This window comes from Orcinus orca, chromosome 12, assembly GCF_937001465.1.
Source record: "Orcinus orca chromosome 12, mOrcOrc1.1, whole genome shotgun sequence".
NCBI lineage: Eukaryota > Metazoa > Chordata > Mammalia > Artiodactyla > Delphinidae > Orcinus > Orcinus orca.
The window spans coordinates 2192346-2205304 of NC_064570.1; the positions used below are offsets into that span (position 1 = coordinate 2192346).

At 46.9% G+C, this 12959-nt stretch overlaps 1 protein-coding gene across 1 annotated transcript in view; it reads right to left on the reverse strand.

Annotated features, from left to right (window-relative positions):
- Window positions 1-374: 374 nt before the first annotated feature.
- Window positions 375-12959, reverse strand: part of CCR6 (C-C motif chemokine receptor 6) — a 77337-nt gene continuing 64752 nt past the window's right edge. Inside the window, exons 8-9 of the mRNA XM_033403987.2 lie at window positions 3757-3866; window positions 375-3512 (exon numbers count right to left, since the gene is read on the reverse strand). Coding sequence (XP_033259878.1) covers window positions 2394-3512; window positions 3757-3765 — 1128 coding nt within the window. The 5' untranslated portion in view covers window positions 3766-3866 and the 3' untranslated portion in view covers window positions 375-2393. The remainder of the gene's footprint in view (window positions 3513-3756; window positions 3867-12959) is intronic.

Genomic DNA, 12959 nt, shown 5'->3' on the forward strand with positions numbered 1-12959 from the left:
TAATGTATTAATAACAGCCTGGCAGGCACGAACCCATTGTCCCTATTAATACACAGTCCTGACAAGTGTAGACAGATGATCCCCAAACACAGTGGAACAATGTTTGCAAAGAGTCAGAGGAGGGACGAAAGGCACACACTTAAGGTCCAGCCAGAGCCTGACAGTGAGAGAAGATACGAGAAATAGATGAAAAGGAGACCCGGGAACCGTTAAGGAACAGTCCGGAGCCCTTTAGTGTAGGAGCAGAGACCCCGGCAGCCCCGGGCCCCCGGGGGCGTCGGCCTCTGCAGCACCAAACGGTTGTTGATGACCTGTTCTGATGCCCAAGGCAGCACGAAGAAAGGATGCCATTTAATGAAATGAAATATGTAGCACATTTTAGAAACACCTTTATTCACTATGGCTGAAATCTGCAAAGGGTTATTGCATAAAGAAGCAAGTTTCACTCCTCTGGAGACGGAGATGCAGAAGACCTTGATTCCAGCTTCGCCGAGTCAGCGTGATGTTTCTGTGCCGGTTTTGAAACACGCTTTCACACATCTCATCAGTGCTCTGGTCAAACCGAAAGAAGCATCTGAGTAACGCCTCCTCTGCTTTGATTTCTGAAGTCACACGCTAACAGATTTGAAGGACGTGGGACCCCTGAACACAGGGTCTCCCAGTCGGAGCCCTGAGACTGGAAGACAGTTCCTACTTCACCCACAGAACAGTTTTATTTTGCAAAGCCAAAACCATGTGTTAAAAATACAGGCTTTGGATCTTAAGAGATCATGTTGAATTTCGTGTAGAGCTGTAGCTGAAGCATGTAAGAACAAGAGCAAGTTTCAGATAACACGTTAAATACACGTCAGTATCTTTGCAGCTCATGTCAGGACTTTTCTAATAAGCATCGGTGGGTTTTTTCTTTGCTTGTTTGGTTTGGTTTGGTTTGGCTTGGTCACACCTCAAGGCTTGTGGGATCTTAGTTTCCCGACCAGGGATCGAGTCTGGTTCCTCAGCAGTGAAAGCACAGAGTGCTAACCACTGGACAGCCAGGGAATTCCCGTGTTTGTGTTTTTGTAAGATGGGTTGATGCTTTTCCACTTAGGTTCATATATTTACAAAGCACTTTCAAAACTTGAGTTCTATGAACTTTTAACGCAAAGAGATTTGTTAAAAACTGATTCCATAGTTAAGCTCAGACTTTAGGTAAAACCACTTTACTGCAGCAGAAGCCAACGTGATCCAAGCTCTCTGAGAAGCTAATTTGAAGCTCGTCACTGCCAGAGTCCCCTCCACACAGCTTTCTTCAACTCCATGATGGAAATGAACAAAAGTTCTTACATTATTGTCTCAGTAAAGTTTCCTGGTTCTTTTTAAAAAAGTACTCTATTTATTAAAAAAAAAAAATTTAAACGACTAACTCTTTAAACTGCACTATAAGCTCCAATTTTATTGTGTTCTGGTAAACAAATAATTATTAAGCCCCTTCTGTATGCTAAGTGCATGCAGTCTAATGGATTTTTAGAGGAGAATTTCCAGTCACAGAGGGAAATGAAGCAAACTTACACTTCCTGACGGCCGGTTACAACCTCAACTGCCTTATCCACCGTGACAAGTGTCTCTAGTGCTCATGCAGCCACCTCTTCTGTCTCTGAGCTTGTTTTTCTTCTGCTTTTTTATGAGCTCATGCTTGAGAAATGAGAAAAAACTCACACTTTTTCACAGGGAAATGAGATAAAGCTCAGGCCAGCCCATTTTGCTATTATGACACCAACAGTAACCATCACGATGGAAAGACGTTTAACCTTCTGCCTAAAACGAGTTACACGAGGGCATTCGTTTGTTTTTTCTTTTTTTTTTTTTTTTTTTTTCCGGTACGCGGGCCTCTCACTGTTGTGGCCTCTCCCGTTGCGGAGCACAGGCTCCGGACGCGCAAGCTCAGTGGCCATGGCTCACGGGCCCAGCCGCTCCGCGGCATGTGGGATCTTCCTGGACCGGGGCAGGAACCCGCATCTCCCGCATCGGCAGGCGGATTCTCAACCGCTGCGCCACCAGGGAAGCCCATCCATTCTGGGTTTTTAAGCCGTGGGATGTTTTGCGACGACCAGAAGAAATTGTGGTCTAGGGCTGCTTCGTGAATATTCCTGAAAGTGTTCACGTTTGTCAGCAATTCATTTTCATTCAGCATTTCCCAAAGCCTGTTTTGCAGAATGCCAGCCAGCAGGGACGGGGGCACAGAGCATCCCCGTCAAATGAGTTTGGGGGATGCTGCCCGTCAGTGCCTGCTGGCACCCCGAGCGCGTGCAGCCCTGACCTTGCAGGAAAGACCCCCCTCGCTTTGGCTTCATGTCCACACGCCCCATGCATTTTTGTCCTGCCTGTTAGCCCGTCCGCGCCGAGCCTGGGTGGCGTCACATGGTGAAGGAGGACGGGCTGTCGTTGTCCGCGGTCTCGCTGTTCTGCCGGGAGGTGAGGGTGTCCGAGTGCAGCCGGGAGCACGAGAAGCCCAGCGACTTCTGCCTCCTCTTCACGCACCACAGGTCCTTCGTGATCTTCAGAAAGTAGCTTCTAAACTTCTGACCGACGAAGGCATAGAGCACCGGGTTGAGGCAGCAGTGCAGGAAAGCCAGGACCTCGGTGACGTTCCTGGTGTAGCCCAGCAGCCTCTCGCTGCTGCACGAGCGGTCCGTCCTGCCCAGGTTGACGGCGGTCACGAGAAGCACCATGTTATGTGGGATCTGGCAAGCCAGAAAGACAAGGACCACGGCTATGATCACGCGGATGGCTCTGTGCCTTTTGGAATTCTGAGCTTGAATTAAGGTCTTGACAATAAACATGTAGCAAAATATCATAAACACCAGCGGGATGAAGAAGCCGAACAGGAGCTGCAGTCCCAGCACCAGCAGCTTCCACCGGATTGGCTCGGAGACGGTGTGGTACCTGGGCTCGCAGACGTCGCTGCCTTGCAGCTTGTATTTCTGGTTGAACATGAAGGTCGAGCTGGAGATGAAGATCGACACCACCCACACGACCAAACAGATCATCCTGTGGTGGGCCAAGGCTCTGGACCGGAGCCGGAAGGACTTGGTGGCCTGCACGATGGCGATGTAGCGGTCCAGGCTGATGCAGGTCAGGAGCAGCATCCCACAGTTAAAGTTGATGGCGTAGATGCCCCGGGTCAGTTTGCACATGACGTTGCTGAATATCCACTCGCCAGTAGCGTGGTTGACGGCCCAGAACGGGAGGGTAAGGACGAAGAGGATGTCTGCGACGGCCATGTTCAGGAGATAAACGTCTGTCATAGACTTGGCTTTCTTATAAAAAGCAAAGGTGACCACCACCAAAATATTGCCCAGGAGGCCAGAGACACATATCAAGGAGTAAGCGAGTGGCACAAATAGCCCAGAGAACTTTCTGACCTCCTGCAAGGAACATAGAAAGCTATCAACATCGAGTGAGTAATCTGAACTATTAGCCAACCCAAAATAATCCTCATTGGCATCGTAGATGTTGGTGGAATTCATGGGTTCCTGGAAAGTGAACACAGATAGAGTTAGCAGTAGTGTCATTTTCAAGGAGCACGATTGACCGAAATTATACTCCCAACCAAAATAAAAAAGATGCTCAAATTATACCTCAATAGAGATGTTAAAAAAAAAGTATAGTGACAACATCAAATGCTGGCGAGTACGTAGAAAAATTATATCATGTCACTGGTGGGAAAATAAAATGGTTTAGCCACTCTGAAAAAAAAAAAAAAAAAAAGATGCTCACCTCTCTCATGGTGGTGCTTGATCTGGGCAGAGTGTCCGGGCCTGGACTAGAAGGGGAGTGGATTTTCAACTCCTCTGGCTCACAGCGGAGAGAATAGGAGAGAAGTGAATCTAAGGAGGAAAGAAAGCAAAATGCATTACAGCTAAGTATTCTCAGAGAGCCAGAGAATTAAGGAAATAGATTTCTTCCCATTTCAACACCAAGAGTGCACAGCGCACTATTTTACACAGAAATATTCATTTAGAGCTGGTGTCAGCAACCTCCTTCTGTAAAAGGCCAGATGGTAAGTATTTTAGGATCTTCAGGTCCTGTCGTCTCTGACACAGCTACTCAGATCTGCGGGTGCAGCGTGAAGGCAGCTACAGACAGCTACACAAATGAGTGGGCGGACCAGACATGGTACCGTGGGCTGTGATTTGCCCATCCCTGATCTAGAGCATAAAAAAGGGCGATATCAGCAAAACCACAGATCTGATCTGCAGAAAAACCTTCTGCAAAATTCAAATTAATTACATTCACAAGATTCCACTGAACAAAACCTATAGAAGTGTAGATGTTGCTAGGATACTTATAATTGATAGTCCTAGCCTGAAAATATTATGTGTAATATTAAAGGCTGGGTATATATTTATGGTTTTATATATATAATCCTGAAAAGCCACAGATACGTCCCATGGACAGTCTAGCTAACGACCACTAATCTACTGGGGCAAACACATCATACTCCTCAGAAACCAGAGTTTGGGAAGGAAGGTTCAGGTCGGCGTGGTTAGGGAAGGCTCTGCGGACAGGCCCACTCTGGGTCCTTGGAGAACAGGTCACCTGCAGGTGACCGCTCTGGCTGAAAAGGAATACTGAGCGCTGCGTGTTTGTGAAACGGTGTGACCAGCCTGGTCGGGTCAGCCTGACTACAGTCCAAACAACCTTGATGGACCATGTGACATGCTGGGAACGCCAAGAGGGGTGACACGGGGTCCAGGCTCAAGAAATTCACCAGGAGACTAAGAAAGGATGGAGCTGGAGTCTCAGCACGCAGGACTCTGAAATCTATCATTTGAAACAAACAGGAAGGAAGGAAGGATTCTTTGCTCTCCCCATACTCACTCATCCTTCTTTGCTTGGTGGTGTTCATCATCCTGCTTTATTATCCAGCCGCACCCCCGGCAAAATCCCTGTCCTGGAATCCTGATACTCCTGTGAAATGCACACTCACTCTCCTCCTTCAGCTCCCCCCGTGCCATGTGGCCCAGCAACGTCAAGAAGACGAAGGAACAGCAGAAATGCGGGCCTCAGAGGCTCAGACAGGAAGGAGAAATGTGTCCCATAACCCATCTACCTGCGCCAAGTCAGTCCCCACCTCCAGAGTCAACACTGACATCTGGGGGAAGGATTCGGTGGATCACAGAGGTCACCCTGAAGGATTTTCTGAACATACTTCTTGTATCATTTGATTCTCCCGCTGTTGCTTCCCAGTCACAGATCAGGTGGCCTGAACCCACTCCTTCCCGGATGCCTGGACACTGAGTGTTCGCTGCCGCTCCGGTCCCTGCTGTGCACACAGGACTGCAGGGAGGCTGGGCTCCCCTCTGCACTTTTGCAATTGCCTGCAAGTGTAGAGTTCTAATGGGCACTTCAGAGCATGCAGAAGATGCATAATACAGAGCTTCTGTGCTGCGAAAGCATATTGAGGAAGTGGACCCGTCGATCAGATTATCCCATTAAACGTATCAATCAAAACTCAAGACTTGTGCTTCCAGCCATGATGGATTAACAGAGACCAAATGCACCTTACGCATTAAACAACCAAGAAAGCCTGTAAAATGCAGTAAATCACAGTTTACAGACATCACAGGACTATGGTCCCCGACAGGAGACCAGTGAAGTGGGCAATGGTCTGAGCTCTGCGAAGCCCCCAGCTCTCAAGGGGAGCAGTTCCCAAGTGCAGAGCAGGGGGGTAACCCAGAGAATGGCCCTCTTGCTGAGTTGAGGAGACTGGGACCAGAATTCAGGGAGAACGGGCGGCTGGGAGAGGAGGCCCTTCACACAGAAAAACGAGGAGACCAGCAGAGTGGTGTCCCTAACGGGAAGCGACACGCGACTGGGGGAAGAACCACCAGAAAGGATGGGCAGCGGGGCTCACAGTGTCCTCCCAGGCTGGAAATAGCTCTCCCATGGCCAGATCGCTGTTGCAACAGAAATCAGTCGATAGCCTCCCTCACGTTAAACTTTATTCTTTTAGCCCATCCAGCCACTCTCCCCCACATATATATGTATTTTTTTCTTTTTCTTCTTGCTTAACTGCCATTTGAAAATGATCGTTTTCTGGTTAGAATTGAACTATGCACCTGGTGTTTACTTCTTGGAGAAAACACTCCCTAACAACCCCTCCCTTTGTGAGCCTTCTTCATTCCAGAAAGAAGGTCATGGCACGATAGCCTCAAGGACCACCAGAGCCCATCCCGGGACCACCTGACGCCAGCTTTGATGGTTCTGAAACTTTGCTGAAGTCAAGAAGAATGTGCCGCTTGACCCTTGTCTGCCGCCCGATTTCCCACCCGAGACTACAGAGCCTTTCCTCCTCTCAAGGGAGGGCACATCTTGAGGGCACTAGCCTGCTGTGGCCCCCTTTGCCTGGCAAAGCAATAAAAGCACTCTTTTCTACTTCACCCAAAACTCTGTCTCCGCATTTCTACTCGGCACCAGTAAAGAGAGGCGGGGTTTCGGCATCAGTGGCAACCATGACCTTCCACATCCCAGGGCCCTGGGAGCGTCCTCAGGAGGGCGCCATCTTAGGAGTAACGTGGTTAAAGTAATCTGACCTAAATGCTGCTCTGGACCTGCCGTCCAGAGCAAAGCCTGAGAGGAAGTCTCAAATGATCCATCTGATTCCAATAATACAACCACCTTCCAGAATAAAGCCCAAAATTATTTAAAGAAATAAACAAAATTCAGCCTTCAACATGTAAAACTCATAATGTCAGGCACCCAAACAAAAATTTCCAAACCACAGTAGACTGAATGTTTGCAGCTCCGCAAAATGTGTATGCTGAAGCTGAACCCCCAGTGTGATGGCAGGTAGAGATGGGGCCTCCCACCCCCAATGGGATTCGTGCCCTTACAAGAAGAGACACGACAGGGCTTGCTTCCCTTCTCTGCTCTGCACCCCGTGGGGACACAGTGAGAAGACTGCAGACCAGGAAGCAAGGTTTCATCAGACCTGGATCCTCTGGGGCCTTGATCTTGGATTTCCCAACCCCTAGAACGTGAGAACTAAAATGTTTGTTGTTTCAGCAACAAACAACAGTTTGTGGTAATTTGTTAGAGTAGCTCAAACTGACTAAAGCACAGACATTTAAAATAACAGAAGAGTGTGAAACAGAAAAATGACAGAGATGATAGAATTAGCACAAAAAGTTGCGCCAACAGCTACTGTAAATATAACTCCATGTGATCAAGAAGGTAGAGGAAGGCATAGACATGACGAGGAGTGTCATGAAAGACATAAAAAGACCTAGGAAAGGTCCTATAGATGAAATACACAATATGTAAAATGAAAATACATGGATTGGGGCACTTCCCTGGCAGTCCAGTGGTTAAGAATCCGCACTTCCACTGCAGGGGGCATGGGTTCGATCCCTGCTTGGGGAACTAAGATCCCACATGCCTCACGGTGCAGCAAAAAATAATAATAATAATAATAATAATAATACACTGATTAGGATTAACATCAGACTGGACACCAATGATGGACACAAATCAATTGTAATTCTATGCCCCAGCAACATTTGGAAATTGAAACTGAAAAAAAAATCGTAATAGCATCAGAAAACATGAAATGAAATACTTATGAATACATCCACCAAGATGTATACATATCCTGAAAACTACAAAACACTGCTGAGAGAAATTAAATCATCTAACTTAATGGAAAGATATGTCATATGTAGATTAAACAATTCAATATTGTTAAAATGTCAGTTCTCTCCAAACTGATCTACAGATACAACAAAACCCAAATCAAAATTGTGGCAAGGGTTTTTGTAGAAATTGACAAGGTAAATCTAAAGTTTATTAAGAAATTCAAGGGATTTAGAATAGCCAAAACAACCTTGAAAAAGAGAACAAAATTGTAGGACTCACAATACCTGATTTCAAGACTTACTGTAAGCTACAGCAATTATGACAGTGTGGTATTGGCAAGAGGATAGATTCATAAATCAATAGAACAGAATAAATACAGATTTTTAACTAAACTACCAAGGTAATTCAGTGGGAAAAACAGTCTTTTCAGTAAATGGTGCCCGAACAACTGGATATTCATGTATAAAAGTTGATCCAAACCCCTTATATCACACCGTAGGCAAAAAAATAATTCAGAATAGGTTATAGAGCTGTATGTGAGAGCTAAAACCATAAAACATCTAGAAGAAGACATAGGAGAAAATCTTCACGCCCTTGGGAATGAAAGAGATTTCTTGTATAAATTGCTCAAGGCATGAACTGTTATAAAATTGATAAATTGTAACTGATCAGAATTTAAAACTTCTGCCCTTCGAAAGGCTTCAGAAAATGAAAAAGACCATTGCATGGGGAAAAAATTGTAAATTTATATCTGATCATTGTGGCCAGCATATTCAAAGAACCCTTACAACTCAATGTCAAGAAGACAAACAACTCAAGAAGAATCAGGCAAAAATTTTAAGTCGATTCACCAAAGAAAATACATAGATGTATTTATAAGCACAAGAAAAGGCACTCCATGTCATTAATTATTAGGAAAATGCAAATTAAAACTGCAATAAGAAGTCGTTTCATGCTCACCAGACTGGCTAAAATCAGAAAGGCACACAAGACTGTGGAAGTCGATGTGGAGCCTCGCGTGCTCACCAAAGTGGTGGGGATGCAGCGCAGAGACCCGCTCTGAGAAAACAAGTCAAAGTCTCTCATAAGTTAAACACACACTTACCACGTGAACCACAAGTGACCCCTGCGTGTTCACCCAGGAGAATGAAAATGAAAGACTTGTACTCAAAAGTTTACTCTTAACAGCCCCAAACTGGAAAGAACCCCAGTGCCCATCAGCTGGGGAACAGATGTGTAGATTGCTCCCCCTCCACACCTAGAACGCAGCCGGAAGATGAAGAGTGGCTACTGACGCCCGCTCCGCACACGTGAATTACAAAAGCATTTTTCTGGGTAAAGAATTCAAACATATAAGACCCATGTACTGCATTATTCCATCTATATGAAATTCTAGAAAAGGCAAAACAATAGTGGCAGGAACCAAGTCAGTGATTGCCGTGGGTGAGGGGTCGGAAGAAGAGACCGCCTGGGCCAGGCTCGGGGACTTTTTGTGGTGCGGGAGATGCTCCCTGTCAGGACGGTGACTGTTGTCAAAACCCACTGAAGGGTGTACTTCAAATTGGTGATGTTTATTGTTATAAATTATGCCTCAAAAAGCTAATAAAAATAATGTGCACACAGCTTGACACAAATGCGCTGATGCGGGGGACTTGTCCTCACTTGGGACTGAGCAGGCTGTGGAAGGTGTGTGGGAAGAAGGACTTTCAAGGACTCCAGAAGGAGGAAAAGGTACAGACTGAGGGAGGGGTGGGCTACAGGTGCGTGGGAAGGGGGCTGGGAGCAGAGCAGGAGGGGATACCACGGAAGCGGGGACACAGGGCTGCCGTGGAGACCATGCTGCTGGGGAGCTGTGCAGGGACTGAGCCCAGACGGAGTCCAGACCTGGGGAGGCAACATGGGTGCTGGTGAGACGCAGCTGCGGGGTGCTGGGGTGTCAGGCCTTCATACCATATGGAGGTGGGGCTGGCAACGGTGGGAATGGCAGCCCAGTTATAATGAGGTAGGGGATGACCCAGCATCTTGGCCCAGCTGGAACCCCACTTAGGGGAGATACTTTTTAACCACACTGTGGTAGATAATGTTTTCTGAATTCAAATTGAATTCAGTTCCACCGATGTTTATGAGTATCTACTGAGGAGAAACAGAGGATGCCGAGATGCACTGAACGTCAGCTCCAGCTTCAAGAAGCTGTCAGGTAGACAAATCATTATAAAACGTGCAATACTAGCAACAATAGTGGGGTGTACAGAAAAACAAGGGGCTCCCTCTGGTGAGGAGAAGGCCAGGGTCAGGAAAGTCTATGTCCTGAGTGTCGGCAGGAGCGTCTAAGCTGGTACCACAAGAAACCAGATATTCAGGCCATGCTGCCGGGGGGTGCGCTCCAAACAGAGACCTTAGAAGTTCGGTCTGAATTATGTCTATTCCTGAGACGTTATTTTAATTTCCTTTGATTTACTCTTATTTCTGACTAGAATGGCAGAATAAATCACAATAACCCAAATTTGTACGTTCTGCATCTTTCGGGGATAGTGTTACGTAACGGTTGGGTGTCAACCATCTAGAAATCTGCATGATGACGAACATGATGCTTCTGTGGTTGAGAATCAGTGTTCTCAGAAAAGGCTGCTCTCAGGTTGACACATACGCGAGGCACTCACAGTCACTGGAAGTGATTCACCCTGCCCAGACCACCATGTTCATTACAAAAATCATGTGAGTCGTTTGGAGGAAATTGTGCTGGTGACAGATTGGCATCAGGGGCACCACAACATGGAAAGAACCTTTCTTTTTTCCTCAAGTAACTTACCTCAAATCTCGAGCAGCAATAGTCAACTTTTTGGAGAAAGAATCTGCGGACTTTCTGTTATGAAAATTGTGATATTAAGACATTTTAAAAATAGATATTTCGTACCTTCTCTAATGAACTGAGAGTTAAATATATGTGTGGTAATTTGTTATGGAAGCAATAGAAAACTAAAATAATGCTCAATAAATGTAGCCTGTTGAAAGTAATGGATGTTTTATTTTTAGGCCAAATTATTGCAAGGCTTAGAATGAGGTACGTGATAGTTTCATCAAGTCTACGCTGATCAGACTTACATAGTAATTTTGAGTTGAGCTACGGAAAAAATGACCAGCTGGAATCAACTGAAGCCAAGTGGCTATGATGGTGAAGACAGACCCCCATGTGCCAGAACTGGAGATGTTCCACCTGAACGGAGGGAGGGCCAGGGAGGAATGAGGTCATCAACTACCCGCAAGGTTGTCATTTGAAAGAGGGTCTAGGCTTACCCGTCCCCGCACAGGGTCAGAATGTGCCCAGTGAGTGGAGACGGTATCCACAGATTCGACCAAACATTAGAAAGAACACTTGAACCGTTTAGTAAGAATGACACGAGCTGCCTTGGGGGACGGCAAACTCTCTGGCAGGCACAGTGGTGAGTCCTTACAGAGCATGAGGTGGGTGTGATGTGGGTCAGACCTGCTGAATCAGAGTCTCTGGTGATGAGCTCTTTGGTGAGGAAAGGGTTGAAGCAGGTGCAGCTCTCCCTTCCAGCTGGAGACACGGGGGCAGGACTAACCTTGACCGGCCTCCTTGGAACCAAGCTAAGTGCATTTGCCTGTGGAGGCCCTGACGGAGCAGCTTTGAGGCAGACAACACCCTTGTTCCTGGATGTGGAGAATGGGGGCCGCTGGAGCCCCGTCCACGGGAGGGTGCGGGGCACGGGAAAGAGGCAGCCTCCAACTGTGCGGTGAGCAGTCAAACCTGCAGAGCCCTGAGAGCAGTGTTTTCACGTGTGCTGCTCATAACACTTCATACTGATCTGAAACCAAAACCCACGTTTAGTAAGCTGTATCTGATGGTTCAGGGCCCCTCCAGGAAAGCGATGTCACCCTGTGCCTGTGCTTGCCTGTGTCTTCTGAGTCATCAGTAAAGTTGGGGGTGAGGTAAGCTCTGGAGTCCTGTGCATGTCTGCTGTGATCATGGACCATCTCCTTTCACACTGTCTCCGGGTTACTCTAATGCACGTTTGTGGGTGAGAACTGGGGCTTCACCTGGAATTCCAGCGTCCAGCAACTTAGATCATTGGAATTTAGATCAGCATTTAAAAGTGAGTTCCTGGGAGATGCTCTGGGTACAAAGAACAGCGGGAGAGAGGGAGAAAGGAAGAGCAGGGGAAAGATTGCTCTGGGGTTGAGTGAGATTGGGCAACACTACCACCTGCATCCTCCTCTTGGGTATTTATGTCACGGTTTATTACCATGGCTCGGAGCCTTGCTGAGTAACCACACCTTCCCAACCTGCCCACCCACAGGAAGTTTAGAGTCGGTGTTCTTTGGAAAACACTTTGGAAAAAGCTGAGCTAGAGGAGCTATCCCTTCCTTCCTTCCTTCCTTCCTTCCTTCCTTGCTTCCTTCCTTGCTTCCTTCCAAGACAAGTATAAATGCCAGGCCCACATGCCGGCCGGTGGCCAGCAGCTCCGGGCTCTGTCCAGCGCTGGCACTGCCTGGTGGTGAGGGATATCACTAAGGCGAACAGATTTCTATCTTCAGACAGCAAGCTGGTCTCCACGCCGGCCTCCAAGTAGGAGTGTATCCAGCACTCAGATTGCATGAAAGGAAAAGTGCACAGGCCTCGCGCTAACTCCTGACGGATTCTTTTCTCATCGTGGACATACTTAGAATTCATCTATTATTAAAAGATATATCTTTTTTTTTTTTTTTTTTTTTGCGGTACGCGGGCCTCTCACTGTTGTGGCCTCTCCCGTTGCGGAGCACAGGCTCCGGACGCGCAGGCCCAGCAGCCATGGCCCACGGGCCCAGCCGCTCCGCGGCACGCGGGACCCTCCCGGACCGGGGCACGAACCCGCGTCCCCTGCATCGGCAGGCAGACTCCCAACCACTGCACCACCAGGGAAGCCCCTAAAAGATATATCTTTGAATGGCTTTTCGTCCGCTTATAGAGACACACAGTGATAAGTTGAACCTTCATATGACATTTGCATTTAAGATTTGAAACCACAAATATATTACTCTTTTAAATAAAAAGTAAATGTGCTGAAGTCCCAAGATTCAACGTATGCACATGGTGAGAGCGTCTGCCTCCCAACTGTCACATTTCAAAGATTTTGTTACAACCCAGGAAAAAAAAAGTGTTACTTCAAGGAAAACTTAATGTTACTTAATTAGATGAACATTCTTAACATAGTGTTTTAAATGCTAATTTACTTTTTTTTTTTTTTTTGCAGTTAAACACTGTGGCTTCCTAGTACCATTTTCATTAGGTACAATATGCAAAAGAAGGTATCTCAGAAACTAACAGCTAATTGACTACTTCA